This window comes from Lepisosteus platostomus, chromosome 4, assembly GCF_059453375.1.
Source record: "Lepisosteus platostomus isolate fLepPlt1 chromosome 4, fLepPlt1.hap1, whole genome shotgun sequence".
Lineage (NCBI taxonomy): Eukaryota > Metazoa > Chordata > Actinopteri > Semionotiformes > Lepisosteidae > Lepisosteus > Lepisosteus platostomus.
In genome coordinates this window covers 52,190,939-52,218,438 of record NC_142614.1, presented here as the reverse complement: position 1 = coordinate 52,218,438, position 27,500 = coordinate 52,190,939, and the positions used below count along the sequence as shown (strand labels likewise).

Below are 27,500 nucleotides of genomic sequence, written 5' to 3'. Positions count from 1 at the left end.
CGCCCTGGGATTTTTAATGACCACGGAGAGTCAAGACCTCAGTTTTACGTCTCATCCGAAGGACGGCGCCTGTTTACAGTACAGTGTCCCCGTCACTATACTGGGGCATTAGGCCCCACTAACACCTCTTCCAGCAGCACCCTTAGTTTTTCCCAGGAGTTAGTTTTCTCCCATCCAGGTACTGACAAGGCTCACACGTGCTTAGCTTCAGTGGGTTGCCAGTTGTGAGTAACAGGGTGATATGGCTGCTGTCCATATTGCTTGCGTTTGCTGATAAAATACAATTTGCAATCTTTAATGTACTAGACTTGTTTTTAGTTTTAAGAGGTTTATGATAGGTGCACATTTGACAGCAAAATAAGTAAGTTAATATGGATTTTTCAGATCAGATTTTCAAAATACAAAATTATTTTGTGCTGAAGGTAAGCAATCCTAGTTAGGGCTGTGCAAATAGGTTTGATTTTATTTGACATGGATGTTGCAAAAATAATAAAGCCTTTGAAACTAATCTTGGGTCTACTCTTTTAAATATATATTTTTAATTATATATCCTAGAATTTGTCTGACTTTTTAGTTGCTTTCCCACATTATCTAGAAGATGCAACACCTAACTCTTTTTTAACCAGTAGTCTGTTCTAGCTCACCTTTTGCCATTTTGTATCGTTTTACTGCAAAATCATGAACATGCCGACATTTAATGACATCTGACAGGTGTCTGCCCAATCTTGAATTTTAATCTGATTGAATTTAATTTGTTAACTCTATTGTGTTTGCAGCAACTAATGTGGTCATAATCAAACCACATAATTAGATCATTATATGATTCAACATCTGGAAACTCCAGGCACACACTGTATGTAAGACTCCTTTTTGTTCATTTTAGCTCTGCATTCAACACCATCATCCCAGAACTCTCAATAAACTCTCATTTGAAGGTTCCCCTACCCACCTGTCAGTCGACCACAAACTTCCTAACTAATAAAAAGCAATGTGTGTAGATGGGCTCTTATTTGTCAGACTGCTAACTTCGAACACTGATGCACCTTAAGGCTATGTGCTGTCCCCATTACTTTACTCCCTGTATATTAATGACTGTACCACCAGCAACCCCTCTGTCAGACTACTCAACTTTGCAGAGGACAAAATTCTGGTGGGTCTTATAAGCAATGGGGATGATACACAGGTACAGAAGGGAAGTGAATGTCTGGTAACATGGTGTGCCAACAACAACCTTCAGCTCAATATTATCAAAATAGTGGAAATGTTATTTGACTTTTGTCCCTCCAAAGCCCACCTTCTTAGAAACAGTCAAAGTCGTAGTGACTATACAGTAGTTGTGTCTTTCACGATTTTAGGAATAACCATCTCTAACACCCACAGATAGGATGCAAATGTTATCAGCATCACAAAGAAATTGCACCAGAGACTGTACTTCCTGCATCAACTTAAAAATCTAAATTTTTCCCAGCCCATTCTCATTTAGTTTTATAGAGCCATAATTGAGAGCATTCTCACTGCTTCTATTTTTGTTTGGTTTGGCAACACGCCTGCCCATTCTAGAGGCAAACTGCAATGCACTGTCTGCTGTGCAGAGACTCACTGGCTGTCATTTGCCATCTATTGAAGACCTGAAGATTAAATAAGTGAGCAGAAAAGATTGTCGATGGCGTCTCATCCAGAACACCATCTGTTTAAAAAATTTGCCTCATGGCGACACTACTGTTCAATCAAAACCACAACTGCCCAGTATTTGAACAGCCTATTCCCCATGGTTGTCACCCTGTTTAACCAAAAGTGTGCACAGTATATACACTAATTGAGGACCTGTGTTCTTTGTGTGAAGTGTATAATGTACAGTATGTATAATCATTGTTGAAACCTAACTAATTTATTAACTTTAAGTAAGGACGAGCAGTGGTCCTTGCAGAACTGCACTGATTATATCACCCCAATTTTGCTCTGCCGTGTAAGTCACGTTGACCCCAAATTAGGTAGCCTGTAAATGATTTAGCAATGAGCTCCCCATGAATGCGTGTTGTGTCAATAGGAGAGAGGCAGCTGCTCATCTGTCCACTTCCCAGCCCTGTTGTGAAGCTGTGTGGCTGGCAATCTGAGCCCAGCCAGAGTTCTGCGGTGCACGGATATCGTTCCTTTTATTGGGGTTGGATTTGGAGGCGTTTGGTCATAATCACACAAATGGTAGCTTTGCACCATTGGCTTCTCGGCACATACACCAAAAGTCTAGAGTTAAATTGGCAAGACACAAATAAACAAGGTGGACCTAATGACTTCCTTTTGTCTGGAAACTACGTGTTCCCTTTAAGTCTGTTTTGTCAAAGCTGTCAGAAAATTCTCAGTCCATAGGTAGTGAAGCCAAACTTCTTATCAAAAGAATGTGGGCCCATTACTTGGTCTTTTTTAATGGAATTAAAAAAGTTGCTGCATTTAAAATCATTCTCTGGCGAAGCTGTCATTTTATTCTTATAAAGGAGAACGAGACAGACGGATGCTTACCGATGCACTGTGTCCGTGTTGCACTCGACTGGAAACCATCATTGCACTCACATATGTAGCTGCCCAAGGTGTTAATGCAGCGTCCATTTTCACATATCCCAGGTTTGGTGCGACACTCGTTTTCATCTATGAGAACAAAAGCACAATCATCTGTTACTTTAAAAAAATCATACAATTAAAAAATGAGTTAAAATCTATTTTTCCAATCCATTGAAAACTGATACAGAAATATGCTCAGTTACAAACCTCAAGGGCTGTATTCCTGCAGGATTTGTATGTATTTTTCATTTATCAACTAATTAAGGACACCAAAACGAGGTGTATTTTTGTTCAAATACTGTACTTAAATTAAGTAACAGACTGAAAGCCATAGACTGCTGAGTTCAGGAACTGCTGTTATCCAACACAGATTGAGTTCTAAATTTAACTGCAGTTACTGCTGTAGTTTCTCACCCACCTGACATAACTGCAACAACAACAACAACAACAACAACAACAACAACAACAACAACAACAACAAAAATTCAAAACAGAATATGGATTCTTACCTTGGCACCCTTCTCCATCTGGCTGGCGTACCATTCCCACTGGACAGATACACATGAAGGTGCCAATCAAGTTCTTACAAGCCATGCCCCTGGACTCACAGTCATGGAACCCTTCTGAGCATTCATCAAGGTCTGTTTCACAGTAAATGGTTAAGGCTCAATAAAGCATTTGAAATAGGCTGGTTACATAAAAAAACGCTCATGGGTGTAAAAAGTGTGAGTTGTTTAAAAGCCATGTTGCGATTAAATACTGCAGTGGTGGGCTGGGAATTAAATTACTTTCTCCTTGTAAGAACTTTAAATTGCAGCTTTTCTTCTGCAAGTCTCTCTTGTCAGTTGTGATTCATTGTGCAATATCTTTGTGTGCTAATCATTCAACAAAGGGATAAAGTCTTGCCCGGTGGCGAAGAGCTACAAACAGAATGCTTGGAATTGCAAAACATCACACTGCAAGCTTTTTAATCTAAACCAATTTTAATTCTAAGGAGCAAAAAAAAAATAATCAAATACGCACAGGATTACTGAAGCCAAAAACAAAAAATAAGTATGACAAGTCTTCAATACTTTTTATAGTTGAAAAACAAAAGGATTAACTAAGTACAATTAAGCAACCCTGTTGAACTACAGTAAATCTAAAAATCTCATTTAAAATGGCAGTGTAACTAAGAGGCTACATTCTAAATGGCACTTGATTTTTAGACTACAGATTAAAACTGCATCAAAACTGTGCAGCACTGATAAAATATGTGTCTCCAACTTCCCATTTATTATCATGTGAAAAATCTTCTCTAAAACTCCTGCCTAGACAATTTTGAATCTGCATAAATGTCATCAAGGGGAGCAAGGTAACACAGAATCAACTCAATTTAACCTTGGAACACGAAGTCCAGAACACAAGCCTGAATAATCTCTACGTCCAGAGAAAGACTACAAATTCAAGTCAGTAGGCAATATGTTATAGAGTGAACAGAATGAAGTGGTGTTTTGGACTCGCCTACGCACAGTTATTATATAATAATTTTCTTCAGTGTGACAATTATGGCATTTGCTTGAACATCCTGGCCACATTTCTTACCTTTACACATCCTCCTGTCCTCCCTCAGAACATAGCCAGCTGGGCAGGTGCACTCATAGCTACCATATGTGTTGATACATCGGAAAGCACACAAAAGAGGGTTTTGGCCACATTCATTTATATCTGCAAGGAAAGAAAAACAATAACATAATGGTTCACAAACTACTGGAAAAAGCACTGGAAAAAAAAAGATTGTTTTCATTTGACAACTTTGTTAAGATCAGCCATGGCATTCAGCAATTTCAAGCAAAAAAAAACAGTTCTTGACTATTCTGTATTTAACACAAAACTCAGGTGAACAGGATGTACAGTAGCCATTAGGTTTCATATGAGTGTGAAGCACGTTAGTTATAGTTTTGATTTAGGCCTTGAATACTTACACAGGTGAATGAATCGACTGATCTAAAAACTGTGACCACTGCGCAACACAGAAGTAAGCGATGTCAAAAAAAAAATCCAGACAGCACGTCTTTAGATTGCTGTTCGGACATGAGGAAAACATGCAAACTCCACAGACAAGGCACCCCAAACTGGAATAGAACCCAGGACACTAGAGCTGGAAGGGTCCTGGGTTCTGTTCCAGACTGGGGTCACACAACAACATGTCATACTTATAAATACTCGTACTCATACTTATGTCATACTTGTAAATATATCCATACTTATTTATACCAAACTGTTGTGTCCAAAGCACCCTTTTAGACCAGCAATATACAGAAGTGGCTCACCCTCACAGGTCATCATGGGCCCAGGTTCAAATCCTTCTTCACAGCTGCACTCAAAGCCCCCAATCACATTGGTGCATGTTCCGTTGCCACAGGGATTACCTACTGAACACTCATCAATGTCTGCAAAGAAAATGGAAAAGCTCCATCACACAGCACACAAGGGGGCAAAGGGACACGTCTCCAAATCGGAAGAAATCAACAAGACATTTAATCAAGCCACCTACCTACACAGTGCACTCCAGTGTAATTCAGAGTGTATCCCATAGGACACTCACATCGGAACGATCCATCTGTGTTGATGCAGTGTCCATTGTAACAGATACCAGGATTCTCTGCACACTCATTGACATCTAAAATTTGAAATTATAAAATTGTTTTAAATTGTTTTTTAACAGCACATCACATTCATATTTCTTCCCAGGTTTGTTTGATGCTTCCATACATATTCACTATGTGGACAGTGAAAACCATTTGAAAAAAATAGTGGCATATGAATATTCACATATATTATTTTATACTTCAGGTGGGTAGCTGCGTCAGCATGTGTAGGCTGCAAAGGAACAAGTAATAGGTTTATTCCATGCTGAAAAGAGAAGAAAGAAAACATAACGTTTTGCATCTGGAGCCTTCTTTGGTTTGCTCACACCCAAAGAAGGCTACACAGCCGAAATGTTGTGTTTTCTTTCTTCTCTTTTCAACATGGAATAAACCTATTTATTTGTTCCTATATTATATTACATATGAGCAGTTTCTTTGTAGACAGAAGGAGGACATTTATCTGAAAATAAATTATTTATTAACCATTTTGACCACATTTGCAAATTAAAAAATGTCCTTTTCTTCACCAGTATGTAATGAATAAATAGTCAAGAAGTTCTAAATAAGTTAGTCAACAAACCTTCACGAGTATCTTCTTTTCCTGGAATAGTACCATAGCCAAAAGGGCAAAGCTCCTGGAATGCAACTGCATATGGGAAAAACAAGTAACACATTGCATAAAATACAAATTCATTTTTGCTTTAAGTTAGACCTTTAAACTAGATGACACAGTTTGATAAAGGCTTAGAATTTTTTATCTGTTCATCTTTTTAACATGCACAGAAAACGTGATTTTAGAGCCTCAATTCCGTCAGATGTCAGCGGTACTTGTGAAATCAGAGGAGTCAGAAATGTATTCCATGGCGGAGCAATGAAAAAAAGCGACTTGTACCTTCGTGTTCTTTGGGGCAGAGCTCACAGGGATCCCCCCATCCTTCTTTGGGCATCTTGCTGCAGCAGCACTTAGCCTTGGTTGTGTTAAAGGGCTGAGGCGCTGAACACATTGAATTTTCAAACTTGGTGAAGCAGAAGCTCTCGCGAGTGTCTAGAAAAGCAACATTTCCGCGATTTCAGAAAAAGTCTTAAATACTTGGAGAGGGAACTTAGTCGCTACTTGGATTCAGTCACAAATTTTTGACATGCTCAGTACTTGGTGAAGCTTTACTCTTTTGGATCCGAACAAAACATCTTATTTTCCTCTGTCATATTTGTGCCAGTTCACCCAGCAAAGCACGTCGATATCTGCTCAGTCACTATAAAAGGACACCCACATACTCTAAGTTAATTATTAAATTATTTTAAATTCAAATTATTTACTCAAAACTAACAGACTGCAAGCATCAAAGCATACATTATCTATAGCTAACATACTGTACGTTGTCAAAACCAATGAGACAATGAGGCAATGTTTAATGGATAGGGAAGGTTTGATTCCATAATGGACCTAAATCGAGGAAACATTCTCAAATGGGACAGAATTAGCTTCTCCTGTATTATATAAAAATAACAATGGCAAGGGTAGCTAGGGTAGCTAGTAAAAAATATGATAAGCCTGATCTTATTTTGTTATTTATATTTTGGAATCATCTAAAAAAATGGCAGAAATTGGTTGACATGGTCTTCTAAACACATTTCTCATGAAGCCACAGGGCCATTCCAAGTTAAACTCAGCAACAGTACCCAAGTATTTCTTGCAGTAGCAAAATACTAGTATTAAACATGGATGTTTAATATATTTTATTGAGACTGAATGAAATAGTGTAATTTAAATACTGGGGAATTTACAAAGGTAAGAACCTCCACTATGTCTAGAATTCAGCTATATTGCATGTGTGCTAACTAAAACTACTCTCTCATATTACTCCTGTCCTGTGTAGAATAAATTGATTCCTGTACAATATTTAGTAGATTTTAAGTTGCTCATGCTTGTTCTAATATGGAATGGCCGTTGCAGGTCTTTTAATTCAAGGCTCCACACAGCTGGCAAAAGAACATCCCAGGGGCATGCATTATTACACAATCCTTTGAGTCTTTTGAAAAGCATTTAATAGAATAATGTATTATTGTTGTTCAGCAAATTTTAAAAACACTACTGTACATTTTCGAGACAAAATCTATCAATGATAGCATCAGGAATGTTTAAAGTAACACAATAATCTTTTCAAGATTTGGGAGTGTCGCTGCATACCATAACACCTGCGTCCACTTTCTGATAGGACGAATCCTGGCCGGCAGACACATTCAAAGCTTCCCAGATTGTTGAAGCAGGAACCAAATAAGCAGATATTGGGGTCCTCATCACACTCATTGATATCTAGGGCAAGTCAGAGAGAATGCCTCAGTAAACTGAAGGATCACATTCTTTGCACGGAGAAGGGTTTCCACTTCGAAGGGTTCAACAGAAAAAGAAGAAAAGAAAAAGTACTGTACAAATTGAAGCAAGGACTCTTCAAGGAGTTCTCAAAGAACTGTATTGAATTGATTAAAGAATTTCAGTGCTTTCAACAGTTATGAATCAGTGTGCTGCTTGGCACACAATAACTAAATCCAAAAGAGTGAGAGTGACTACTCTGTCTCCCCTCATTGTCAGTGGAGAGTGAAGGGAACCAGACAAAGACAGAAACATTATGGTTGGAGACCGCAGATGAAATCAATCCATGGCCTTTTTTGGAATATAAGTACATTCTTCATACAGAACTCAAACCAGTAATTTATTTTACTAACCACACTGCACACATATATAAGCAATGTTAGCATACCACAGGAAGAAATTTTGCTTTCATACTTTAAACAGAAAGTAGCCCACTGGAATCTTGCCAACTAGTCTGACATTACCAATACAGCGGCAGTAAGCCTGTACCGCAACACTGGAACTTTTCTTTAATTTGGAATCAACAATTATTTTTGTAATGCCAACACAATTTCTGAAACAGCCAATTGTGTTTTTATCGACATCTTGACTTCCAGTTATGCAGACATGTATGGAAGTGTAGGAGCACTCCTTTGGCTTGCTCATCATCAAGTCATTCACAGCTTTTAATACAGCAGTGGCCTCAAATCATGACCTTCACAGATGGTACTGACTTCAACTGCCAGGGAGGCAGCAGGGGGTGCTCTGTCACTGAGACCCTAACCAAGCCCCTGCCAAGTAATCTCACCCTACCCTCAATGCTGCTCAGTCAACTGTGAGCCACAACATGGAGAATCCTGGCCACAGTTGGATAGTGACCTGTGAACAAATAACTCACCCTGTGCTTGGGTGAGGCCCTTATTCATCCATCCACCTCAGGGTAGTGAGGGAGTCAGAGCCTATCCTGGCAAGTAATGGGCTTAAGGCAGGATACACACTGGATGGGTAATCACAGGGCAGACACAAACAAAGACACGCACACGCCTATGGCTAATTTTCCCAAATGCTATTTAACCTACTGTACCAGTATTAGACAGTGGGAGGAAAACAAAACATTTAGAGGAATCCCACACAAACATGGGGAGAAATACAAACTCCATGCAGATAGTGCCCCAAGTCTAGAACTGGGCCCCAAGCTCTGTGATGCAGCAATACTGATCACTGCTGCACTGTGCCGCCCCTATAAGACTGTAATGACTACTATCCAAGTGGGCATTTATAAAATGGTCTTACCAATACAATTGTCATTATGCACAATGTATCCAGGAGGACAAAGACAACGGAATGTTCCATCAAGGTTCTGACACGTTCCTGGCGAGCATGTTCCGGGTAATGTCAAACACTCATTAATGTCTGTTTTAAGTTAAAAAAAAGAGTGAATTATTATTAGGCTGACTTTGGAAAACAAGTTTTTAGAGAGTAAGAAATATATTTTTACATCAGTTCTTAATTACTCAGTGTAATACAGTGCAGGATATATTATTTCCAAAAGTGTTTGCTTACCAATGCAGTTCTTTCCATCAGGTGTAAGTTCATAGCCCTCCTCACACAGGCACTGGAAGGATCCAATACTGTTGATGCACTGGCCATTTCTACATAGTTGTCCATAGGAAGACCTACACTCATCAATATCTAGAATGAAATTTAAAAATGATTTTTTTTACATATGTCTGCATATCTTTGGTATTTAGTGCAATAGGCGGTTTGGTTTCATGAAAGTAAGCAACTGCAAACATGCTAAGTGACTGTTGTGTCACTGAATGCATGTGACATAAAGTGACTGTAGAAGCTTGTTAAAATGAGGTTCATGTTGCAAAACCTCCCATGGTTTTATTTTAAAACTAAAAAATCACGCCACACAGGGCCTCACCTATGCAGTCGTTGTTATGTGTAAGCTCAAATCCTGGATAACACAGGCAGTTGTATGAGCCCACGGTATTTTTGCAAGTTCCGTTACCACAAGGCTGCCGGTCACATTCATCAACATCTTAAAAAATGAAAATACACAGAAATTACCCATCTGGAACAGCAGAGGGAGCTCTCACCTTTCAGGGCCCTCACAGTTTACCATCTGATCGCCACCATCTTTTAGAAATTCTCAAATTGTCTTAGTCTATGTTAGTAGTGCCAACTGACAGTATGGGAACAAAAACAGTTTATATGTTGAATAATTAAAGCAGGGCAAACCAAGTTATTTGTTATAGTATTATCGATACTACTTTATAATTATATTTATTTCTACAGTATACAGTACTTGACTCAACATTGACTTTGTATAGACTTATAACAACAACAAGTTCGAGACAATGGTTTACTTCAAATGTGGCTCCATGACACATAGTTGAAAGGGAAAGGTTTAATTCAACTAGTAAGTGTACACTCACCCATACACATCTTCCTGTCTGGGGTTGCCTTGAAGCCATTGTGACAGACACACTGGTATCCTCCCAGCAAGTCTCTACATTCCCCGTGGCTGCAGACATTGGGAATTTCCAGACACTCATTACGATCTTTAAGGGGGGAAAGTTAGATATCAAGGTCAAAACTCAGTGGATGTACTCTGCTAATCAACATCACCCATCACAAGTATTTTTAGAAAGCACACACTGCCAAAGTGTATATTTCCATCTGCCCCACCTTTTCCTTACACCACTTCTCTTGGTCATAAAGCTGTAGACCCTCCCTGGCTGAGTGGTTGAGCTAATTGGCAGCCTCGATAGACAATAGGAGGCTATTTTCTGAAGCAGGGCTGCACACAAAAGATAATGAGACTGAGATTCTGAGATAAGGCACAAAAAAATAAAATAACTGCCTGCTTATAGAAGTGAAGTAGCAAGTTGCAAAAGAGGATTCCCTAAAAATCTGCATTCAGAATTTCAGTCAGGCTGTATTTTAATGATTGAGGATGAGTTTTTCATTCCTCAGTTAGATTTTTTTACCGTGAGCACCAAAAACATATTATAGAAAGTGCTGTGCAACTGCCATTACATTTAAAATGTAAATCGAAGAAAAATTTGGTATTAACAAAAACCTAAAATACATAATACTTGACATCCCAATTTATATTAAGATGCAAAACAAAAGATGTTTGAAATTTCATGAATTAAAGATGAATTACAGTTATTGGTTTTAAGTAAAACTGAACAGTTGTAGTGGTTAATTCCCTTGTGAAGAGTAGAATGTAGAAAACATTTTCTGAGTGGTCTTCAGGTTTAAGGGAAATGTATTTTTAGTCACTCATGTTCATTCAATCCATTCAATCCTCTTTGGTAATATTGTTCACAATAAAAATAATATTGGTTTATGTCTGTCAGGAAAAGTATGAATAATGTATACTAAAAATTAAAATTTAAAACCGATGTCCTAATTACCGCATTAATTTGTGATCAATTACAACATCAAAATGCATTATTTCACTTATCCATTTAATAAAAATGGATAAGTGAATACAATTAGTGAATACAGAATACAATAGAATAGAATCACAAAATCATGGGTCACTGCTTCATGGCAAATATGTAATTTTCATGTATGTGCAATAATATAGAGAGCAATACTCTCTGACAAATCAGTTCAGGGGTGAAAAGCCCAGTTCTGCGTTCATTAGGAAAAGAAAACATGCAGTAATTTCTACCTTTGCTCTTATTCCCAGAAACTAAAGAAATTAGATTTCATTTTGAGAGATTCAACTGTGTTGAATAAAGGTCCTCAGTGACGTATAGTACATCAATGACAGTACAGTACTTTCAAGTGTTCACAGCACTTCAAGCTGCTGTCTACTCCCCTACCCTCATGGCACTTTTTCTAAAGTGTTCTGGCTCAATTCCATTCTGGGCTTGTACAATCTGGCCTCCCTAAATGTAACCTTTTAATTCAATTGGTGAAGTAATTTCTCATTTCTCTACCTAATGTAGAGAATTTCTTGGTGTAATAGTGCTGCAGGTGCATAATGGCCGCCATGCATATACAGTACATCTATAGTGATACACTATATACTACAGTGATAGATGTACAGTAGTGGGTCTCCTATATGTATAACACTTTTGGATCTGGGATTCTTTGGGATGAAAAGTGCTTTATAAATGCAATTATTATTACAGTTCAGAAATAACAGCATGGAAGAACTACATGAAAGCTTAATAATAACGATACTGTACATTGATTTTTTTGTTATGGATAGGAGTGTGGATGTTTTTTTCCACAGACACTTGATTTGTGTAGCTGTGTGGATGATATCATTTTAATACTTTCAGAAGTTCGTACCTTGTGAAGCACATACCCAAGTAAAATTTGTTTCTATGCATTTGTTCCTAAGCATCTGTTTTGCTGGTTCACTAAATTATACAGACAAATACATCAGGACTCACCAATGCATGCGCCATTGGGAGAGAGTCTGAATCCATCAGAGCATTCACAACGATAGCTGCCTGGGCTGTTGATACAGTCTGCGTGGCGCTGACAGAGATTATCTCCATTGCTGCACTCATCAATATCTGAAAACAACAGAATCTTATAGACTTCACAAAATTGGGTATTTTTATTAAACAGAAGTTCTGCTGGGTTATTGTCCAAATTCTTTTCAATCAAAAGACATCTAAACCTCCACACACACCCTAACATCAATCACACACTAAAAAAAGTGAATGAAAAAAGGTTTTGTTCAAACTAGGGGGAAAAGATATCACGTTATGCAATATTAAATAATTTTGGTAATAAATGCAGTCAAATCATAATTAATTTGACATATTTACTATGATTCTTTTATTAAACACATTTTTATCTTAGTAAATTGTTGTTAAACCCTTAAAAGAAATAAACTCATTTTTGCAACACAAAGTATATAGAAATAACTTTTCAAATCATGAATCTTAATCTGGTTAATTTGAAAGATATACTCACTAGCACGTGCTATGATGTCTTCAATACATCATGGGGGAAAGTAGTATAATTTAAAAAATATGCTTAATAAATGAGAAATTATGATACTTAACAGAGTTCACAATCTGTTAGGTTGCCTGTTAGTTAAATCAGTGAACAATATTTGAAGAGTTGGAGGGGGTCAATAGGTCTAGGACCTTAAATGCAACAGAAATCTCATAATTAGATTGTTGGAAAGCCCCCAGGCTCACAATAGACAAAGGTTTATTTGTTCATAAAAGCATATTGTTTTGCTAATGTACTATATTTTTATTTTATAGAATTGTTTCTGATTTTCCTAATATAATGAGTAGGCTCTTAGTCAAACATCCATTTCAGTATCTGCTGCCAGGTATGCCCTTCTCAATATGCTAGTTTCACAACAAAAGTGAAAGATCTCTTTATTGGCCATATACTGTACAAGTTCTTGGATTAGGAATTTGTCTTTTCACAGACCCCAGCTTGCTCTCCATGAGACACACAGACAGGGAGAGAAGCTTGGGGTCAGAGCACACGGTCAGCCATTTATACAGCGCCCCTGGAACAGCTGGGGTTAAGGGCCTTGCTCAGGGGCCACAGATGCAGATCCTTAGCCACAGAGCCACCGCACCACCCCAAAGAAACTACTGTATAAAGCAAGACTCGCATTTGCAAGGTCTCTCATGAGGACAATTTCAGCTTGAATTTGAAAACTGGACTGACTTAAAAAGATTCAAGGATTTTGGGGTTTTCCAATAATTGACCGCACTAAGAGCATTATGAGACTAGGCAGAGGGGTTTTGCTGCTGTCTGAAAGAAATTAACTCTAATATACATCATCTACATGAAGGGCTGAGAAAGAGACTGTGGAGATCATACAAAATACAGACAGACAGTGTGCTAATATTTTGAAAAGAAAAAAAAATCTAAAAGAATGGAAAAGCAAACCAAGTCATACAGAATGAAACACAACACCCACACTGTCTCAAGTCTAAAGTTCTTCCTGCCCCCTTGTAAAGTTGACAAAAACTGCTGTTTGATTTGACTAAAAATGGACCTAATCGCCAGCTACAGTTACCATCCTCTGTGGTTGCAACTACTTTTTCAAGACAGGAAATACCAGATCCCCTTTTATGTGCTCCATAGGAAAGCATATATCTTTAGAGAAACACACTGTGAGGAGGCTACCTGATGAGCCTTCCTTCAAAGCTAGGCAATGCACACACTAGGCAATGGTTAGTTATTGCAGACAAATTCGCGGCCCAGTTGTCATAAAACTGAACTTTCATAAACTGATTGTGGTATCAGCTGTATGAAAATGTTGAAAATACTAGGAAAGACTATGATATCAAACAATAAATCTATAAATCTATATATAGAAGCTGTTTGATCAGCATTAATACCATTAATGCAGATTCTGTAGAAAAAGCACTGAGAAATGACAGAGAGAAATGAGAAATGGCTGCATTTATATTTCTACTGCATACCTTCACAGATTAAGAGCAGGTCATTGTAGCTGAAACCAGTTGGACACTCGCAACGGAAGCTTCCTATCTGGTTAATGCAAACACCGTTGGCACATATCCCAGGAATCTCTCGGCACTCATCAATATCTGCATGGGAAGGGAGATGCTCATAGCTTAGAATTCCTCCAGGTTTTCTCATTGTTGTGAATGTGTCTCAAGACAGCAGTAAAAGTTATCGGTTTGCATTTTGTCGACATTAATGACATGCTTTAAAAATGGATTTAAGTGGTATACTTAACAAAATAGGATGACAGGAAATATATATATTTTTCATCATGTATACTCCCATGGTAATTAGATGAACCATGTGCAATAAGCGTCTGTGGTTATTACATTCCATAAAACCTTTCACTGTAAAACACATACAGTACGTGTTCTTTATGTTGAAAAGTATCTTATTTTACTCATATACTCAGCACTATATTCATATATAAGCAACTAATTTGATCAAACCTGTTGTATTCACATTGGCAGAAAACAGGACTGAACATACAGTAGTACCTTGAGTAAGTGACTGCTTTACAAAGTCATATAAATGTCCAATTCTGATACCAAAACTGAAAGCAAAATAGCCTGTTCTTTCAAACCAATTATTTCAAATGAGATTCAAGAAAAAAAAAAGTGGTACAACAGTTATTCAGGATATAGAATGCAAATATTATGTATAATGTAAGAGAAGGGCCAACGTTTCAGACAGAAGCATGATCTGGCCAAAACATCTGATCTTCTGCTATGTTTTTAAGAATAATGTAACAGTTTCTATGTCCTGATGAGTCAAGTCTTTGTGGTCAATATACCACATAATGTATGGTATAATGTTATTAATGAAACACATCCATTTGTATTCTTCAGAACACAGAATGACATTAGACAAACTGTAGGCCTTTTTATTGTATCTTACCCACAGCTTTTCCAGTTTCAATGTCAAAGTAGAATCCAGGAAATCCATTCCCACACAGTGTGCGATAATCAGCTGTTAAGACAGAAGTCACATGCTGCATGAGATGCAAAACAACCATTGGCACTCTTTGCTGTTAATATAGTTAATAATAATAATAATAATAATAATAATAATAATAATAATAATAATAATAATAATAATAAACATTATTTTACAGAATGGGTGTTATCATATGGAGGTACTGAACAGTTACAGCACTAGACTTAATTGACTAATAAAATAACTGATACTGTAACTCTATACTTACACATTCCAGGAGTTGGGCAAGTTTCACAGGGTTTGTTCCAGGCCTTCCCAACATTGTAGGCACAACAGCAGAGCCTCTTTGTGATGTTAAAAGCCAATTCATTCTCACAGGCAGTTCCATTGTAGTTTCTGTAACACAAACTCTTCCTCATATCTGTTGAAGAGCAGAAACGATAGTACAGTATGTGATGTTCATCTTAACAAAGGTTTAAAAATGTTTGTTATGACCATTAATACTTAGAGAACAAAAGATATAAATCGTGCAGAGTGGACTGTATCATTGTTCCATGGTAGTGTTTGCTTTGACTTACCCATACAATTGTTTCCACCATTGACCTGCATGTACTCCTGAGGGCACACACATGTGTAGTTACCCAGAGTATTGTAACATGTGCCAGGACCACAGATTCCAGGATGGGTGATACACTCATCAATATCTGCAAAAAAACCACAAAAGTTCTATTTCTTTGTTGCAGTCAATAAATGTGAAACAATGAGAAAGATTCTATAGTTTGCCACATTTAAATACTTTTGAGGTTAATTATTTTTATAGTAAAAGTGGGGTTTTATCATAGCACACGAACATTAAATTCCCTCTTACCTTCACAGATCCGACTCTCGTCATTGAGGTAGTAGCCAGATGGGCATTCACACTGGAAACTGCCAAAGGTATTGATACAGTTTCCTCCCTGGCACAGACCTGGCAACTCCTGACACTCATCAATATCTGTAAGCCAAGAACACACCTGATGTAAGCTTCAAAATGGCCTACTTGTGTGGAAACTGAAGAGGCTTATCCTTATCTTACCCTATGTACTTCCAAAAGAACTTACCTTCCAATAATATTGTAATGGGGTTGGTTCTAAACCCTTCTCCTCCTGGGCAGAGCGTGTTATATTCAGCTGGGAAAACATTTAAAAAGGCTTGTATAACTATTGGTTGGATTATAAGAAGTTTACTCTGTGTAGACTTCTCTGAAGAGAAACCTATATATAAGTTCGTCATTGACTGCCTTTTCAAACATACTGTAAGTACATTTAGTTTCCATAATCTACTACAGTTCAACCTCATTCTAAACTATGTGTGTTTATATACAGTACAAATTACAGTATTTGGAAGGTCCGCTTACTTGTGTTGACAGCTGGGCAGTGCTCACAGGGGTTTCCCCAGGCTTTTCCCAGGGAGCAGCAGCAGGAAGAGCGACTAACCAAAACGCCGATCTCCACGCTACAGGACAGCCCATTATCACCCCGGAAACCAACCTCCAAATAGCAGTTACCAACACGGGTGTCTGAAGAACACAAAAAGAACATTCTTAGGTGTAGGGGGTGTTCCCAGGCATCCTGGCCAAATTTCCCTTTGGCCTCCTAATAATCCCCATCTCTGAATTGGCTTCGTCACTCTGTCTCCTGATAACTGGTGTGTGGTGAGCATACTGGCGCACTACGGCTGGCATCGCATCATCCAGGTGGGGATGCACATTGATGGTGGAGGGGAGTCCCGATTACCCATAAAGCACTTTGAGTGGAGTGTCCGGAAAAGTGCTATGTACTGTAAGTGTTAGGAATTATTCTTTCTCTCCTGTATTTAAAAATCCTAAAATAAACACCTTATTTGTACATAAACTAACTTTTGTTTATTAATCTGAAGTCTTCAAGGTTTTTTGCCAATGAATCTAATTTTAGCTGGTAGTCCTAATGAGACTAGTGCTTTGGAGCTCCTCAGTACTCATTTTTTGTTGTGTCATCGATGTCACCTTAAAGGGATTTCCAAAGTTTCGGGACAAGAAACTACCGTAATGTCATATAAATATACAAAAGAGTTTTTGGCTAACACAATACAAAACCTTACCAACACAACCGACCCCAGTTGGATTCAGCTCAAAGTCAGGTGGGCAGTTACATTCATAAGATCCAGCAGTGTTCTTACACAAGCCATTTACACAGCTAATGGGATTCAAGCACTCATCAATATCTGCAAAACAACAGCAATACTGCTCAACATAAAATAAAATAAAAACAGCTACAGTATAAAGAATCTAGTCAGATAAAAAATAAATAATTACTGTAATTATTTGATTACTTTCTTAAAAACATGATTCAGCTGAAATTCCTTCTGTTTAATTTATTTTTAAATGATGAAAACTTTTTAACCATTATACTGTTTTTCATGCTACTTTTTTCTGTGTAAATCCAGGGGAGATCACAGAGGTAAAAAGAAACACAGATAAAAAAGAATTGTGCAATCTGAAGTTCTCTATGTAGAAAAATATGTACGGAGAAAATCAACTACAGTAAACTGCAGTCTCTCAATAAAACGTCTGTATATAAGTTTAATACGACTTAACAGGATAGACAGGTAACCTCCATCTAAACCAGAAGTGAGACAGGCTCTGTAATCCTGACACAACATAGTAGAACAAAAATAAGACTGTGGATCTCACAACAGGTTAAGACAAATACAGAACAATTAGTACACAGATTAACTAATTTCTAATATAATAATAATAAACTTTATTTTATATAGCGCCTTTAAAGGTGGCTTCTCAAAGCACTTAACAGAATGTCAACAACAATAAATAAAAAGAATACATAAAATAAAACAATTACAATATACAGAGGAGACTGAGGATGGTGGTACTAAGAAAAGCAGAGGGGCGAAGAATGGAACAGTTAAGTAAAGGCTTTTTTAAAGAAGGTTTTGAGTCTGGATTTGAAGCAGTTTAGAGAAGGTGACTCTCTGATATCCTTGGGCAGAGAGTTCCAGAGATTGGGGGCATAACAGGAGAAGGCCCTGTCACCCATACAATGTCGACAGGCTTGTAATTTCTAAGACTGACTATGTTCCAGGATGAGGACAAGATGTGAACAAGTGGGAAAAAAAGGTTTTCTTATGACCTCAACAGAGGCCAAGTCACAAGAGTGTCAGAAGTATAGCCTCATTTAGGCACAGGTCAAAATCAAACAGAGCACTTGGTTTAAAAGCTTTCAAGAATATTTTTTTTTCTTCTTTCATATTTTACCAAGACCCTATGTATGTTATCGGGGTTATATACAGTAGGATTGTGCCTTTCAAAACAACTATTACAAGGCATTTCATAGCAAATCTAAAATGAACAATAAACGTTAAAAAAACTATTAGAAATCTTACATATTTTAATAATATACAGGAAAAGGTCCAGAGGGAAACCAGATTAAAACAGGAGGTCGTTGACTTATCTTCAAAGATCTTCAGGAATTTAGAATTACTAACAGAGATTCCAGGGAATTCCAAACTGCACAGATGGAAAAGGCTCTGGTAAAGCCAGCCAGAGGAGCATGAATTTTAATAAGGGATTATAGGGAGTCTTTTTTAGGATTAAGATTTCAAACACAAGATAAAACAAATGGTATCCATGAAAAAACTGCCAAATTGTGTCTCTCTGTGTAGAACAGCGCATAAAATTTCAACCATGTTTCCATCTTTTAATTACAGACTTCAGAGACCCTCCCTTTACAGGAGGTTCACGTCTTTTATTATATAAGCGGATCCAGTCAGGTGCTACTGATAGAGAAGAAACGGTATTAAAGTTTCAGTTGAACTACTGACTGAAATGTCACTAAAGCAGTAAAATGCCATTACATTATTTCTTCCACAGCAACTTATACTTGTGACTTTAGCTGACTACAAGAAATACAGTGCTCTGACATACATGTGCTCTAATGAAACATTGCCAGTGCATTTTTTTATTTCATTGAAAGGGAATACATTAGATTCTCACATTTGTAGTATTTTCACTAGCCGCATGTACTGTATGTAGTATTTAGCTGCACTGTTACATGCATTAGATGATTCTTGACTGTTATTTGTTATTGCCTGGAGTACAATCACTTATTTGAAATGTGCTCTTCAAACATTTAAAAAGGATGGCAGTGGATGTTCTTTCCTTTGCTCCCTTTCTAGATGCTCCCACATGTGTTCTAAGAGTGCAGTGAAATATTTCTATTGCATTTGAAAATCTCAATCAAGACATATTTGATTTCCAGACTGATTTTTCACAATAACAATTCTACCAAAAAAAGACTGCACTCAAGATATACAAAATGTCATCTGTCTTTTCATTTTACACATTTTCTTTTGTAAAAGAAATCTTGGTTTACGTTATTTATACTGTAGGTCAAATGAACTCACTGGATATTTCAGCACAAAGCCATCTTCTAAAGTATAGTACTTGACTTTGATGAACTGTGGTGAACACATTCTTTAGGAGCTTCTGTACGACTACAATAATAATAATCCAAAGACATTAACCACTCTACTCTGCTGAATTTTTAAAGTAAGAAGAATATTAAATTTGCCACCAATTTTAAAAACAGCCTACTTACCTGTGCAGTTTCCACCAGATCTGTCCAATTCATACCCATCATCACAAATACATCTGAACATTCCTGGCAAATTCTTGCAGGTGCCAAATACGCATATATTCTGGAAGGTACATTCATCAATATCTGCAAACAAGGTTAAAGGGAAATTAAAATTATCGGGTATCAATAAGGACATGTGAATCACTGCTATGCTGGGCTTTTGTGGTACACATTTACATTGTATAAATAATTGAGAAAAATAGAGACAAAAATGCAGTAATATGTTTGTTTGGGGACTAAAAAAATGAAGATGACCACATAACCATAGGACAGACAACAAAGACGGGATGTAAAAGTAGTATTAGAGAAGTGTAGAACAGACAGAGAAGGAAAAGGACAAGAAAGAGTGAGTAACAGCCTTCAATCTTCACTAATGGATCTCCATGATAAATCGAAATCTGCCATGTATTGGGTACTGAAGGGTCTTAGATTAAATTTAGGAAAAGGATCTTTCATACAGTATCAATATTATGGAACTAGTTAAGTTTTACCAGGCAGTTCGTTTATTTGAATTTTTGTAAAGACTCACCTGCAAAGGATTTTATAAAAGCCAATCTAACTCTCACAAAGATTTGATTTTGCTTCTAAGTGCATTAGGAGAGATAATGTTAAGGATATAGTGAAGGAAGCTGATGCAAGGCAAAAGGTGATAAGCTTTTCTTTTGAGTCTTACTGCATGTGTCACTTCACATAATTGTTATACATAATTGTCTTTTAAACTATTCCCTGTTTATTTCTACAGCACTAATTTGTTCATGTCAAATTAACCTAGATTACCTTGTTAAGTTTCCCCTGAGTAGTCATAATTGGGTGGGTCATAACTTAAAATCCATAAATTGCTTGCGCTCAAGTAGGTTTCAAAATTGATGCCATTATTAGCCTACTGTAATTATTTTGCTTTTCCTTAACCTCTTCTATTTACTAACACCCCTCTAGGTTACAACTACGAAGGATAAAGTATTGAAATGAATGAAATTTTATCATTCTCGACTGCTTTACCACTGAAAGAACTATTTTATAACACGATCCCTGAGGTATAACACAACTTGATAATACTCTATGTTTTACTAATGTCTTATTCTGACAGCTTTTTCGACAGTGTTTTTTTCCAATACTTTTAAAGAAATACAGTAACTGCCATTCATTCAGAGTGGGGATTACAAACAAAAAATACTGTCCTTTATTTTTAAAGTGGGGATTTCATTCATAGTATTCTAATTAATGAGTAAAAAATTGTTTATAGCATCAGAGGAGGGATACATCTCCGGTAGTTGTGAAAAGCTGAAAGGACACAATACAGATCTGAAGCCAAATGTATTTTTCACAGGTGTAGAACAAGGTTTCAGCATTCTGGTATAGTCATTTTAAATTGTAGTTTCACAGAATGTTCACAGCATAACACTGTAATATCTGTATTAATATAATATCAATATAATATATATAATATAATATTTGTCATGGTCATTTTAACTAAAAGCATTTCACTGTGTTGTATTCCTAAGCATGATTTATGTGGTTTTACAGTCTGAAACCAGTTGTAAAACATCTTTACAGTTGTAAACACATTACAAGATGCAATTTTATGATCATTCTCTCTGGGACAAAACTAGTTTTTACAAATAAATTTGTGAGATGCTGCAGAGGAGAGGTCTGCTTATGATTTTTATTGGCAAACAGTCTGGGCTTATCCAGCCAAGTTTTAACACACTAAATCTTGGCGTTTTGTCAGGGTAGACTTATTAAGAATGAAAATACTTTTTTTTTTGTTTCCTTGTAAGGCTCAATTGAAGCAATTTACTTTTATGTCTGGGTCATGCTCCTTGTCTTCTGTTTGAAGGGGCAGGCCACAGCAGTGTGTGTTATTCTATGGGTTTCCAAAACACTGCCAATTCAGGATCTCAGGCAGGGGCTGTGATGCTGGTTACCCACCTTGGCAGGACTTGCTGTCTGGGGCTGGCGTGAAGCCCATCTCACATTCACACCGGTATGTTCCCGGGGTGTTCAGACACTGTCCGTTCTCACAGAGATTCACATTCTCTGCACACTCATCCACATCTGGAAGGAAGAAATATTACAAAGATGTCAAAACACATGGATTGTGCAGTGTTTTTTAGTTCAGAGATTACAAATGACATGTTAGCAAAAATAAATGCAAAAGATAGAAGCTTTTAAAACTGTTAATACAGTATATACTATTTCCGAGAGTACTGGTAATACATACTCAATTAATCATTAGTGATGATAGCACCAGGTGGCTACATTCTGTGAATCATGGCTTGTGTTACAGCTCTTAAAGGGTTTACAAAGTGTTGCCACAAATGCAGTTTAAAAAATATATATATTTCAATCACAGGGATACACATAAGAACATAATGATTTCCAAAAGGTTATCCGGTCTATCTAAAACATTTTCAGAAATAAAACTGAAATGTCATTGTTTTTGCTGTTTTTTTCCTTACCTGAACATGTATAGCCATCCCCTGAGAACCCCTCTGCACAAGCACAGCGATATGATCCAGGTATGTTTAGACACTTGGCACTGGGGCTGCACTGATGTGTCCCATTAGCACATTCATCAAGATCTGTGTGTGGAGATAACATGAAGAGAAAAAACTGAACAACAGTTATGACAGCATATTTGTATTTAGTTCTATTTATCTTTTTTTGTACCAGATAGGCTTAGCTGACCTATCAGGTACTGTACATTTGGTAGTTAGATGCTTATTGATCCTATCCAATATTTTCAACCAGGCATCTCTTGATGGAAGCCTCATCATGGCTGCATAGCCTGTTCTATACTGCCAAAACTCTTTGGGTAAAAACATCTCAGTTTTAACTGTACTTCTTTCTATTTATGTCATCTGGTTTAATCTCACTGTGTATCTCCTTTTCTAATACTACATGTTGTAAAGCCTTTGTTTCACCTTCCTTGGGAAAAGAAAAGGTACATTTATACAATCTATAAAATGACATTTTATACTCTTTCAGAGAATATACAGAATGACAGAATATATTCTTACATTTCAAGACAGCGCTTCATAAAAAATAAATTAAAGATGCATTTTTATACAGCAACAACATGAATATGCAAAAATAACGGATAGTATGCAAGGTCAATTTGTGGATTTGTTAACTTCTCATTCTGTTCAGGTGTCCTGTTTGTGGATAGACTATTATTAGATAGATATTGTAAAAACATTATAATTCACATCCAAAAGGACAGCAATTTACCCAAAATAACACTAACACATTGGGTGCCTGGAACACCAAGACCAGTGTCTAGCTCTTCCTTTTTTCCTTTCCTCAGATTTCATACTTAGATTACCAGTTGGAGTTCCATCTTTCTCTGTTAGGATCCTTTTGTATGCAGTTTGGATTAATGCCTTTCCTGTTTATTAAAGAATGAATTTCCTTTTAAAATAACTTTTTTTTCTCTTTTTTAGGGATTTTAAAATACTTGAACAGAAAAGAAGACAATCATTTAAATTCTGAGAACATTATGTCAGGGTTGTATTATTTTACATAATGAAATTTTAAATGACCTTTTTTTTTACATATTTAAAGTGCTTTTTTCTGAAGTATGGAAATATCATAATAGTACTATTGTTTCAGGTCTTTCTCCAAATCCCGTAACATCTGTTACAAATACTGTAGTAGTAAAAAAAGAACTGCAGATGAGATACATGTTGCAGATGGTTTGCAATGTTACATTACAAAACATAAAATTCTACATTAACATATTAACTAAAGCAAGATAATTGTGGCATCCTCTAAATGTAAACAATGTTTTGCTTTTTAAAAAGCCTTTATGTTAATCCATCAAAGCTAGTATTACAGAAATTACATCTCTGTTGCGTTGTGTCTTTCATGCTAACTGTCTTATCAACCAGGGTCATCTGTACATTTTTGGGGTTGGAAACAAAAGCTAATTGAGAACAGACATGCTCTTCACTAAACCACTTATCTTTCTAAATTCTTTGAGAATAACCACTGAGTTCCCTATTATTTCCACTATAAATCCATTGTAAAACTGTACAAGCCAGACTTCTGGCTTATTGGTTCTACTGACTGATTGGCTAATATAATACTGATTTGTATTATCATACTGTATGTAATGATATCATATATTTGTGATAATCTCCTAAAACCCTTTCAAAATAAGATATGTCTCTGGATTGTGGGAGGAAACCAGAGCATCTGGAGGAAACCCACGCAAACATGGGGAGAACATACTTGAGAGTATAAACTATACGGGGACAGAACCTCAGGAATTGAACCAAGGGCCCCAGTGCTGCAAGGCAGCAATGGTAACCACTATACAGTACATCTAAATTCAAAAGTACATCTGTACAGTCTACAGTACATCTAAATTCAAAGGTGTTCCTTTAAATACTTTATCAATGTTATTCTGTTAAGCCTAACTGCACTGGCAATTAAAGTGGAACTTATTTCTTGTCATTTTTCTCCAGTTCCTACTTTTTATTTTAGTTCAGTTTACTTTCACTTACTGTATATGCCTTATGGTGACTAAAATCATTAATGAGTCTGTGATCACTGGAGTTGTAGCAGTTACTTTTATACTGATGTTGTGACATGAGTGCTCAAACAAGGTAACCAGGACACTGAAAAAGCTGATTGCAAATGTGTCTTTAAGATTACATTTTGGAGCAAACCGTGCTGCAAAATCAAGTCATCATTTTGTATCAAAACAACTTTACGAATTCTCCCTCTGTCTAGCTTTAGACTCGATCGTCCATTCATTTTCTAACTGTTTCTTTCAGTTCATGGTTGCAGGGCAGATGAAGCCCATCCCAGCATGCAATGGGTGCAAGGCAGAGTACATCCTGGATGGGACGCCAGTCCATCGGAGGACAGACACATACAGACGTGTACGCACTCACACCTAGGGCCAGTTTTCCAGAAGCCAACTACCCAAACAGTACATTTTGTATTTTGCTGGAGCACATACTGTACAAACTCCATGCTGACAACACTCCAAGTTAGGAATTGAACCCAGGTCCCCAGCTCCACGAGGCAGTAATGCTAATCACTGTGCTGCTGTGCCACTCTAGACTTGATCATATATAGGTTATAAATCAATTTAGTAACAGAAAATATGTTGGAACATAGTGCAGAATGCTATCTATGGTTCTACTACTGCAAATCTAAGCAATCATCTGTTCAGACAAGTCTAACCAGGTTTGTACTGTACATAAATTAAATATAATACCAGACATACAAAGTTAAGAAAATATTGGCCTGAAAACATCTATTTGTTCAGTAAATATTGTGTCAAAAAACTAAGAGTATAAAAGAGCACATATTCTGTTTTTGACCAAAAAACCCAGGAAAAAACAAAAAGCATTTCTTGCAACAGATCTGTCAAGTCAAAGCAGTGATGAGAGATGGTATTTTAAGTATATCTTAGTGTGAATTATTTCAGAAAAGCAAGTAATAGACTCTATTCATATACGGTTTGGCACTGAAACCAAAATTAGTTTTTTACCACAAAGCAAACTATTCAGTCAACCACTCATGTTTTGAGATTTAAAGTATACATTTGATGGATTCATCTATATGGAAAAACCACATCACTTGACATCACACAAATGCAGAGATGAATTGTGGTTCAGTTCAACATACGTTAGAACTGAAATTAACAAATTGAGGTACAGTATATTTGATGGTAGTTATTTCAATAATTTATCTAAAATAATTATTTTAATTACTAAATCATTCAATGCTACATAATTTCTTAAAGTAGCCAACCACATCATAAAGTAGATATCTCCAGTGTTCAAGCTGTATAATTAGATCATAAACGTACAGTATGCCAATTTTAGCAGATAGAAGTGGCTGACTTTTATGAATAACTATTAATTATATTACTTAACATATTTTGTACCGACAAAATGCTTCTAACATTAACTTTCTTGAGGAAAAAATGTAGGCAGCAAAGAAAAATGATTTAATGTTTTTTTTTTAAACAACATCAAGTGAGTTACATTATATTGTCATTTAAATCAAACTGCTTTAAATCTTCCAATGCAAAAATAATCATCCCTCTTTGGTCTCCCTGATGTTTAAAGTACTTGTGCTTACCCACACATTTTATGCCATTCCCTACCCATCCCTCTTGACAGGCGCAGTGAAAACTCCCTGGCACATTGACACAGGAAGCATGCAAGTCACAGTTGTGAGCCCCAATCTCACACTCGTCCACATCTAAACAAGAAAAAATATATTTACTAAAAATACAGCATCTCTAGTTAAAAAATGACTCAGACAACAATCTGAAGAATCAATTGTAGATCTGTGCTTTCACAAAACTTTTTCTGTTGAAAATGCTGAAGAAAAACCTTCTCAAATTTGTAACAATGGTAGCGGTACAAATATCTACATGATTTACTCCTCTGTTTTCAGCAACAATAAGAGAGAAAGGAAAAAGTGCAGGCAGAATTATAAACATAATTAATCACCTTATGATTCAGCTACTTTCTTCAGTGATTGATTTTGCTGTACCGGTACTCCCCAACTTACGTCAATCTGAGTTATTTAAATCCAACTTTAGAGAAAACGTCATGTGCAGCCTCAGTCTTCTTCTATATTGCATCAGGTGTGTATTTTCTCTTACGGTACATGTGTGTTGTCTGGTATGACTTCCACAGTGTGTTTGCTCTGTTACCTTTTTAGGCATAGCTGAAAAGCATTCTTGTGATTTTGAAAGCAAGCCAACACAAGGAATCAAGACATATGAAGTTCTGTTACATGATTTTTTGAAGTGATCCTTGCTGGACTTACTAGTTTATCTGTGTCAGTGGAGAGTGGAAAAGTAGAAGAAGGGTTTATTGTCCTTAATGATTAACAGGTGCGTGCTAGGCACTGAGAGGGGATAAAAGAGAGAGTATAGCACACTGTTCACCAACACACCATGTGGTAAGAAACAGGAAAATAAATACCTTCCCCTTTTTAATGAACAGTCCCAGCAGACCATCACCAAGGCAGTGTGCTACAGTATAATGTAATATGAATATTGTAATAGTTTAATTTTATATTATTACAGTAATGTAATAAAGATAATGCTAACAGATGTGAGTGAAAATGTACCAAATAATAAGACTGCCCTCTAACTTATGCAAATGATGATTTACGTTAAGTTGTGCAGAATGTAACCCTTGCAAATCCTGGGGAGTACCCGGATTTAGTCTTTGTCATTGCTGCCATAATACTCATGAGCCCGTTCAGTACTTTAAAAGCTAAAACGGTTAATTATAGATCTTTTTTATAACGTGCTCCACATATGGAAGACAGGAAGATGACTGTTTTTACCTGTGCAGCCTGTAGTTCCTTTCTTTACTGAGTAACCCATCTGACAGTGGCAGATAAAGGATCCTTTGGTGTTTTCACATTCCCCAAACATGCAAATGTTTGGATTCAGATCACATTCATTTACGTCTGCCATGAAAAACAAGGTCAAAACACACAATGTCTATCTATTCAGTAATAAAAGGCTGGCACTTCATAAATACAGTATATGCTCACATAAAACACATCATATAATATTTAGTATGTGGTACAATAAATTAGTAATAAAAGAACAGTTGAGCATGTGCTTTAGTTAATACGATCTTTCTGATTCTGTAAAACTGTGTTTATCAATAAAAAAATCTTCAGAGTTCTGCCTGTTCTGACTCTTAATGAAGGGAACATTTCACTTGAATAAATGACCTCAATAATACTGCACTCGTTATAAACCAATCTCTCAGTTCACCCTCCTATGATGTCTGTCTGTATCTCCTGTCAGTTTTCATTATAGTACTTACTAAATTACCTCACAGAAGAATTCCATTTCATTAAAATCAGTTATGAAGTGTG

The 27,500-nt window shown here is 36.7% G+C and overlaps 1 protein-coding gene across 2 annotated transcripts in view; it reads right to left on the bottom strand.

Moving 5' to 3' along the window:
• Window positions 1-27,500, bottom strand: part of fbn2 (fibrillin 2) — a 115,196-nt gene that overhangs the window by 14,681 nt on the left and 73,015 nt on the right. For both annotated transcript variants that reach the window (XM_088629828.1, XM_088629829.1), the window contains exons 31-56: window positions 26,955-27,080; window positions 25,728-25,850; window positions 22,085-22,207; window positions 21,555-21,680; window positions 19,587-19,709; window positions 17,074-17,196; window positions 16,352-16,513; window positions 16,056-16,124; window positions 15,824-15,949; window positions 15,534-15,659; window positions 15,224-15,376; window positions 14,917-14,988; window positions 13,977-14,102; window positions 11,961-12,086; window positions 9,978-10,103; window positions 9,464-9,580; window positions 9,097-9,225; window positions 8,827-8,946; window positions 7,372-7,497; window positions 6,076-6,228; window positions 5,764-5,829; window positions 5,090-5,215; window positions 4,866-4,985; window positions 4,138-4,260; window positions 3,063-3,194; window positions 2,515-2,640 (exon numbers count right to left, since the gene is read on the bottom strand). In XM_088629828.1, the coding sequence (XP_088485954.1) occupies window positions 2,515-2,640; window positions 3,063-3,194; window positions 4,138-4,260; window positions 4,866-4,985; window positions 5,090-5,215; window positions 5,764-5,829; window positions 6,076-6,228; window positions 7,372-7,497; window positions 8,827-8,946; window positions 9,097-9,225; window positions 9,464-9,580; window positions 9,978-10,103; window positions 11,961-12,086; window positions 13,977-14,102; window positions 14,917-14,988; window positions 15,224-15,376; window positions 15,534-15,659; window positions 15,824-15,949; window positions 16,056-16,124; window positions 16,352-16,513; window positions 17,074-17,196; window positions 19,587-19,709; window positions 21,555-21,680; window positions 22,085-22,207; window positions 25,728-25,850; window positions 26,955-27,080 (3,168 nt within the window). The remainder of the gene's footprint in view (window positions 1-2,514; window positions 2,641-3,062; window positions 3,195-4,137; window positions 4,261-4,865; window positions 4,986-5,089; window positions 5,216-5,763; window positions 5,830-6,075; window positions 6,229-7,371; window positions 7,498-8,826; window positions 8,947-9,096; window positions 9,226-9,463; window positions 9,581-9,977; window positions 10,104-11,960; window positions 12,087-13,976; window positions 14,103-14,916; window positions 14,989-15,223; window positions 15,377-15,533; window positions 15,660-15,823; window positions 15,950-16,055; window positions 16,125-16,351; window positions 16,514-17,073; window positions 17,197-19,586; window positions 19,710-21,554; window positions 21,681-22,084; window positions 22,208-25,727; window positions 25,851-26,954; window positions 27,081-27,500) is intronic.